An 8,190-nucleotide genomic window follows, 5' to 3' on the forward strand; every position below is an offset into this window, starting at 1 on the left:
TCTGGCAGCTCCTCACAGAAGCCGCCCCTGCGGTCGCCGCTGCCGAACCCTGGCCACGTGAACCCGATACACCTGCAGTGTCCTGAAATCACAAAGACTGAGGTTTCTTGACACTGAAGAAGTGTTGACTGTTGAAATGAGGAGATTATTACAGAAATGCTTTCAGCATTATCCAGGTCATTTTCTCATACATTAATGACATAATAGAAATTTATGGAAGTCTTTATTGAATCTTAATTGCTCCCTAAGACCATGACTGAAATAGAAAATGTGACTGCATTCTGCTTTGACTACTACAGCAGATGTTGAGGATACAGAATGCTGAACTTGGATATTTTTTTTTTTCCATTGAAGGGAAACTTCTGATTCTTCATATTTACATACAACATTTTGTAGGTTTCCTATAAAGCCACACAATATTTTGTCAATTCCAGATTTTTGCCAGCTCTTAAAAATACTGTTACTTTTCTTTTAGAATAATACTGATACATTGCCTGATAGTCCAGTATGAAAAGTGTTTCTGAAGGGTCAGGTGCGTAATTCCAATATTTAGTTTGCTACTAGAAGCCTCCAGTATTTTGTTGAGGCTTTTCTTATTCTTTACAAGGAAGAACATTTTAAACCAGAACAGCACTAAAGAATTTAAATTGCATCTTCCTCACTAGCAAATGAGTTCAAATTAGCCCAATTACAATTAAAACATGACGCCTTTATCGACCATTAATGATGAGAAATAATATAAATCAAGGACAAGTCTGTTTACAATTTAATAATCCACCTCAAGTGACTACCAGGAGAATTTACCAATGCCTAAAAATTGCCATAAATTACACTCTGGGTTGAGAATTTTAAAAGTTTTTGAAAAAGCTCAGCTCTTGCAGATGCCATTGAATAGTAGAGATTTCTAAAGATGTAAAAATAGAACTCCTTTGGTTGAAATTATGTCCCTCTGAGAAACTGTAAAACCCCAAAACTGCAAAACCCAGGAAGTTTTTGAATGCTGACTTCGAAACAAGAGCTGCACTTCATTGTAATCTTGTGCATTTTTAACCTGTTCTAGAAGATGAATCCAGGATCACACTTAGCACGAACAGTTTCCACAGCCTTTCACACTGTTGATAATTTCTTCTTCTAGTTTCTTCCTTTCCTCCTCTTTGGAGATCTGATTATTTCTTTCTTCCCAGTTTGGATTGTTATGACTGTTTAGTACTTTGCTGCTCTGTGTGTGCCACATTTCATAATAGAGGTTGTTAGGACTTGCAAGGAGGTCTGCATGTCTGCCACGTTCCACAACTTTACCCTGGAAAAGAAGGGGGCCAAGTCAGCAATCCGTATTACCAGATCCTTAGTAATAGAAATGCTGCCTATTATAATAAATAAATTTATTACATATAAATTTATATATTTATATACGAATATATAAAATAATATGGGCTACAGCTTTAGAGTACAGATTACAGCAATTATCGGTGAGAAGGAGCTTGGGACAGCAGTGAAGGACTGAATACGTGGTGCACTGAATTACACGTTACACTGCAAGCTGAAAACAAGGAGCTGTGTTCTCAATCTTACATAAATGGGAACGTAGATGCCTTTTGTCCTTCTGGACAAATTTTAAAGCCCACCAACATGGAAAGTTTTACCATCTAAACTGAAAGAGCTTTCAACATAAATGTAGACCTCTGTACGAGGAGCAAGGTGTTAAACTACTAGTGCAAAAGTCACAAGAACGTACCAATACAAACATGTACTTGTTGCTTGATAACAAACACACTTACAATAAGCAGCTAAAAGAAAAGAGCATACAGAGAGGGATTTGTACTAGATAAGCAAAACACATTTAAAATCAAATCCTAAAAACAATTAGTGTAAATTGTGCCTTTAGATGGGTGCTCAGTAACTTGTCATTGCAATTGCTGTCATGAAAACAGAGCAAGCAGTTCAGTTCCTCTGTGCTATTCTCAAGAGCAAAGATGATTTATTTACTACCATTGTGGAAACGGGAAGGAAGAGTTGGACTGGAGAACTCAAATCCTACAGAGAGTGAAACAACACTACTCTTCAAAAAACCAGACTCATCTTTTTACTTTGAGATACACATTTACATTCAGTGACTTCAAATTAAAATAATGTATTCATTCTCCAGCTATTCTTTCTTTTGGGAAAAGACAGCATTATACGGACAACTACATAGATTTTATACGAGTTCTAAATTCTGATCTACAATTAAATCTACCTCCTTGTGACAGCTGCTGATGAACATGCTGGGAGAAAAATTGGGTCTTGTCACTTCTATTAGAATCACAGAACAGTTTGGGTTGGAAGCGACCTTTAAAGGTCATCTAGTCCAACCCCCTGCCATGAGCAGGGATGTCTTCAACTCAACCAGGTTGCCCAGAGCCCCGTCCAGCCTGACCTGGAATGTTTCCAGGGACGGGGCATCTACCACCTCTCTGGGCAACCCGTGCCAGGGTTTCACCACCCTCATTGTGAAAAAATTTCTTCCTTACAACTAGTCTAAATTTGACCAGCTGGCCACGCTTCTTTTGATGTGGGTCAGGACACAGTTGGCCTTCTGGGCTGCAAGCTCACATTGCCAGCTCATGTCCAGCTTTTCATTCACCAGGGCCCTCAAGTCCTTCTGGGCAGGGCTGCTCTCCATCCCTTCATCCCCCAGCCTGTGCTGATACCGGGGGTTGCCTCGACCCATGTGCAGGACCCTGCACTTGGCCTTGTTGCACCTCATGACGTTCACATGGGTCCATTCCTCGAGCTTGTCCAGGTCCCTCTGGATTGCATCCCATCCCTCAGGCGTGTCAACTGCACCACTCAGCTTGGTGTCATCTGCAAACTTGCTCAGGGTGCACTCGATCCCACTGTCGATGTCACTGATGAAGATATTAAACAGTCCTGGTCCCAATATGGTGAAGCCATGCTGGCTGCCTCGAATCCCCTCCCTGTCCTCCCTGTGCCTTAGCAGAGCTTCTAGGAGGATCTACTCCATGATCTTCCCAGGCACAGAGGTGAGGCTGAGGGGTCGGTAGTTCCCAGGGTCCTCCTCGCTCCCTTTTAAAAAAAATCGGTGCAATGTTTCCCTTTTTCCAGTCAGGGACTTGACCTGAGTGCCAGGACTTTTGAAATATCCTGGAGAGGGGCTTGGCAACCGCGTCAGCCAGTTCCCTCAGGACACTGGGATGCATCTCGTCGGGTCCCGTAGACTTGTGCATGTTCAGGTGCCTCAGGTGGTCATGAACCTGATCTTCTCTTCCCGTGGGAGGGACTTTGCTCCTCCAGTTCCCCTCCTGCAGTCCATCCACTCGAGAGGAGTGAGGAGAGAGACTGCCAGTGAAGACTGAGGCCAAGAAGTCGTTGAGTACGTCAGCCTTCTCCTCGTCTGTTGTTACCAGTCTGCCAGTCTTGCTCATCGGGGGGATACGCTTTCTTTGACCGTCCTTTTCTGGCCGACATACCTGTCGAAGCCCTTCTTGTTATTCTTTGCGTCCCTTGCCAAGTTCAGCTGCAGCTGCGCCTTGGCCTTCCTGCTCCCACCCCTACACAACCGGGCGGCATCCCCGTGCTCTTCCCAGGATCCCTGTCCCTGCTTCCAGTGCCCGTGCATCTCCTTCCTGCCCTTCAGTTCGCCCAGCAGGTCTCCGCTCAGCCATGCTGGCCTCCAGCCTTCCTTTCCTGATTTCTTACACCTGGGGATCGAAAGCTCCGGTGCTATGGACTATTTGTGCTGGAGAAATCTGAACAAATACACATTTGACCAACATAACTGCAGAATTTATTTAAAAACTTCAAGTGGTTAATTTTGAAAGTTCATTGTAATAGAGTCTAGGCTTTCCAATTACGGCTTTTTTAATAACACTTAAACAATCATAAAAAAACGTAACTTCTCTGTTCAGCCTCACAGCATTAAGATCAAGTTCATTAACACAATGTTTGTTTATTCACTCTAGAAGTGTTCTGATTTTACCTAGGCAAAGGTGGTGAAATTGTGATGCCGTATTTCCATTGCTAAGCAAAGCCAGTCGCAATCAACTTGTCTCACCTCCACTACGGAGCCTTATTTATCTGGTTGCTAACGCCGTGCTCATCAATCACACTGGGATGAGAAGAGGCAACTTTCTGCTGAGCAAACGTCAATGTTGCCTCATGAAGCAGTCGGGCACTAAAAGTGATGCACCACGCTGCCTTACTCATTCACAATCTTTATTACACTAACACCATTCATGAAAGTGAGCACCCTAGCTGTTCTACAGTTTTAGGTTGTGCTTTTATTTTTAATTTAACAGTTACACTTTAACACAAAACACACTCTTGGTAAGCTGTGAAAACTTGCGTCGAAAACAAAAAAGTCGCAGATTGCCTTATAAAACGTTAAAAAACATTTGCAAGATATTTTAACATGCAGTTACATAAAGGATACACCTTAGGAAATTATTTTTCAGCAAAAGCCGAAAAAACAAGCAGATCAAAACCAAATAAAAACTCCATAGAGCAGTATGAGCGATTCATTCCACTACTTCATTTTAAGATTCATATGAAGCTGAGATTTCTATAGCAAAGGTAGTCATGAGTGTCACCATTTCATAAGATCTTGTTCCAATTCCCCATGAAATAATTTAACTTACTGTAGGAATAATTTATTTTCTTTTAGATACGCATATTTTAGTCACTACATACACCTATGATCACAAACATATAAAAAGCAACTGAAAAATTGAATGCAGAGATAAATTTAACATCTATTATCAGCAGATTAGAGCATTATATTTTCAGCACTATCCGTTAAAAGAGTAACTATGAAGTTACAATAAGGACATTTGTGCATTTTAAATCTATAGGCAGATGTGGGTAACAGAAGAAAATGGCCTTAGGACAGACTGAATATGAGGTAACAGCTTAATAGTGATATTAGTAAATCAAACATTGAAAATTTTCTTTCTTCCCCCCACCCTTATAAGGGAAGCATACAGAAAGGGAATAATCACACTTTTCTACAGGTACAGGAGAGAATGGTGCTCAGATTTATAACATAATTAGATTGAACAACCCTACAACAGTTTTATCTGCATGGAAACAGAACATGCTGTCCTCTCTCCTTCCATTGAAAGAAAAAAATAACAATGGATATATGTGAAAAATAGACACTCACTGAGTGATGAGAATGAAGCATAAATTGGTGGAACACATTAGGAAACCTAATCTGACAGAAGCATGCAATAAATTAGATTAAAAACGTACAACATGAAGCCAGTCCCAGAGCATCAAGCAAAATTTGTCATAATCCATATAAAGAACATGTAATTAAATGAATTATGCAAATTAAGTAAGTACACAACATAGAAGAGAGTCACACACGCAAGTTTCTGCAACTGATAAACTGTTAGTTGCGAAGCAAAGGAATATATCAAAAGCAAAGCCTGGGCTAGAATTTTCTAACACGGTTCATTTCCAAAGAAAGAACTTTCAGTAGCTTGCTGGGAGTATAATATTTCAAAATGGATCCACAGACTCTCCAAAACACACACTGACATTATGTGAAAATTACACATCACAGGGTGATCACCTCACCTGATCCAGCACAATGATTTCATCTGCATCGACCACTGTTGACAACCTGTGAGCAATGAAAATGGACGTTCGGTGTTTCACCATGTCCCTCATGGCACTGAGAATATTCTGCAAGATTAAAATAGACACAAGCTCTTACACGCTCCTAGGTGGTATGAAGAGAAATAAAATGCTGTCTGGAAATATGCAAATTACTGTAAGTAAGTTTTAGAAACTTCTGCAGTACTGCTACTACTTCACAGTAAGAAACAGCTACGAGTACCTACAGAAGCAACAGAAGAATCCTAAGCATGAAATATCTGTGGCTCTGATAAAAGCCCTCAAACTGCAAAACCACCTTTATTAATAGAATAATGCAGCTGTCCCAAGGGACAAAGGAAGAGAAACGTTACTTGATTTCAGGAAAAACTTCCCTGTGCAGCCACGCTACAAAAGCAACATAAACAGCAGTAAAGGCATGTGAAAATAATAAATCATAATAATTATACTAATATTTGCCAATCATCGAAAGTTAAAGACAAAAATCCCTCTCAATATCATGCCAATGTGGAAAATAAAGCTAAAGCACTCCTGGGAATTATCTATCTATCTATCTATCTATCTATCTATCTATCTATCTATCTATCTATCTATCGCTTCCTTTATGAGCTGTCTTCCACTTTCCCAAACTGCATTCAGATGCAAGCAGCAGGGAATTTGTGCCCTCACTGGAGTAAGTGAATTGTCCACTTTATTTTCCTGGAAAACGTTTGCCTTTGTCAGTAAACATTTTGATTACCAGACCTACTTTTGTGGAATGGACTCATTTTCATTTGCTGTCTTTGAAGTGCAGTTCTGCTGTGAAACTTTCAGCTTTGATTACGATTCTTGTAATAAATACAGCAAAACAAAAGAGAAAGAATCCAAGTAGTGTTCTGTAGAATTGCGTGTGTTATGAACATTTCTGGTCCAGTGAGGAAGCTGTACTATATTTGAATGCTGTACTATATAGATGTACAGTTTGTACCCTGATTTCTTTGTATCTGGAAAATGAAAGTAATTTAGTGATTACAGGTCAATAAATTCGCTCAATAATCTGCATAAGTGAACACAAACATAGCTCTGGCTCTAGTTTTTGATGACAGTAGTTTGTGAAATTATCACTGGTGCTGAGAGTTTTGTCTTTAAGCAAGAGATGTAGTGAAGCCTGATGCAGTTACTGTGGTAGTGTCATGACATCTGTGTCACAACGCTCCGATGTTTCACAGCCCTTTCTGTGAAATGAATACAAATTAATACCAGCACTGCAGGTTACACCTACCTGATTTGCATCTCAGAAAGATGCTGCACAACAAACGAGGTTTTCTGTTCTGCATTACGTCACAGTTATTTATAAGATATTTTTAATGAATGCTAGATGTCATCTAAACACCTTTTAAAGCGGACTGGAAAGCTTCACACTTCAAGGCCACGTGAGGTTATTTGCAACAGATTCAAGAGATTAATGTTTAACGGTGAATGGGTCGTCAAGAGTGTAAAACAGAACAACATACCCAGAGACAGAGTAGATATTCTTCACTACGTCTCAAGGTAGACAAGAGACTCAGTATCTCTGCTCTGGCCTTTAAGAAAAGGGCTTAGCCATAGCATCTTTTAATAATAGTAACAGGAAAACACATGATAGCAATCTGGCAAAAAGAACAGAATTCTTTCTGAGAGGAAAAGGAAAAAGCATCAGAATCAGACATCATTACACCACTTAAGTTTTCTATTTTTTTATCCCCATTTACCTCTTCTGTAATTGAGTCCAAAGATGATGTGGCTTCATCGTAGAGAAAAATAAGTGGTTCCTTTAACATTGCTCTAGCAATTGCAACTCTTTGCTTTTCTCCTCCTGAATGGGGGGGTGGGGAGAGGGAAAGAAAAAAGATGAAGTTACAATTGTGATATTCTAAATTCAACAGCAGACATGACTGTTTTGGGGGTTGGGATTTTTTTTTTTAATATACATGGCAATTGCCACTGATAGAGGTCTGTACATGTTACATACGGTATCACACAAGTTCCTGCTCCCTCGTAAATCCAAAGGGATTCAAGATTGTTTATCCTTTTAGAAAAGGACAGAGAACTATTTTGTACAAGCTACAAGGCAAGAGCAGGTAACTAACAACAACCTACAGTTACTCACTCTATACACCAGGGAGTATGAGCTCATTTACCTGGTCTAAGCTATGCCCCATACAGTGACTTCACATACATGCATCCTGTTTCCTCTCGCAAATAAAGAACACTCTGTCCATGCCTGCTGTATTTGATTTCATGCATCTTGCACACACATTTTTTCTTTCAGGTCTCTCCTTGAAATTCATCTAACTTTCCACTCCATAATGGCCCAGCTTTAAAGTGTCAATACTTAACAGCTTTAACGAGCAAATTTTGTTAAAGAACACAATTAATACAGTACTGAAAACCACCTTCATTATGCAGTCCACTGCCTGTTGGTTTCTGATGTAACCAAGTTTCAGACTAGTTTCCTTCCTTCACAATTCTTACAGGCAACATCTGCCCAAGAATATCTTATGACAACTTTTACAGACAGGAAAACAGGTGCATTTGAGAACTTAAATCCTG

General features: G+C 40.0%; 1 protein-coding gene across 1 annotated transcript in view; it reads right to left on the reverse strand.

Annotated features, from left to right (window-relative positions):
• Positions 1–749: 749 nt before the first annotated feature.
• Positions 750–8,190, reverse strand: part of ABCB7 (ATP-binding cassette, sub-family B (MDR/TAP), member 7) — a 35,147-nt gene continuing 27,706 nt past the window's right edge. The window contains exons 13-15 of the mRNA XM_010293055.1: positions 7,350–7,453; positions 5,581–5,688; positions 750–1,300 (exon numbers count right to left, since the gene is read on the reverse strand). Coding sequence (XP_010291357.1) covers positions 1,082–1,300; positions 5,581–5,688; positions 7,350–7,453 — 431 coding nt within the window. The 3' untranslated portion in view covers positions 750–1,081. The remainder of the gene's footprint in view (positions 1,301–5,580; positions 5,689–7,349; positions 7,454–8,190) is intronic.

Source organism: Phaethon lepturus, unplaced genomic scaffold (genome assembly GCF_000687285.1).
Source record: "Phaethon lepturus isolate BGI_N335 unplaced genomic scaffold, ASM68728v1 scaffold14368, whole genome shotgun sequence".
NCBI classification, from domain to species: Eukaryota; Metazoa; Chordata; class Aves; order Phaethontiformes; family Phaethontidae; genus Phaethon; species Phaethon lepturus.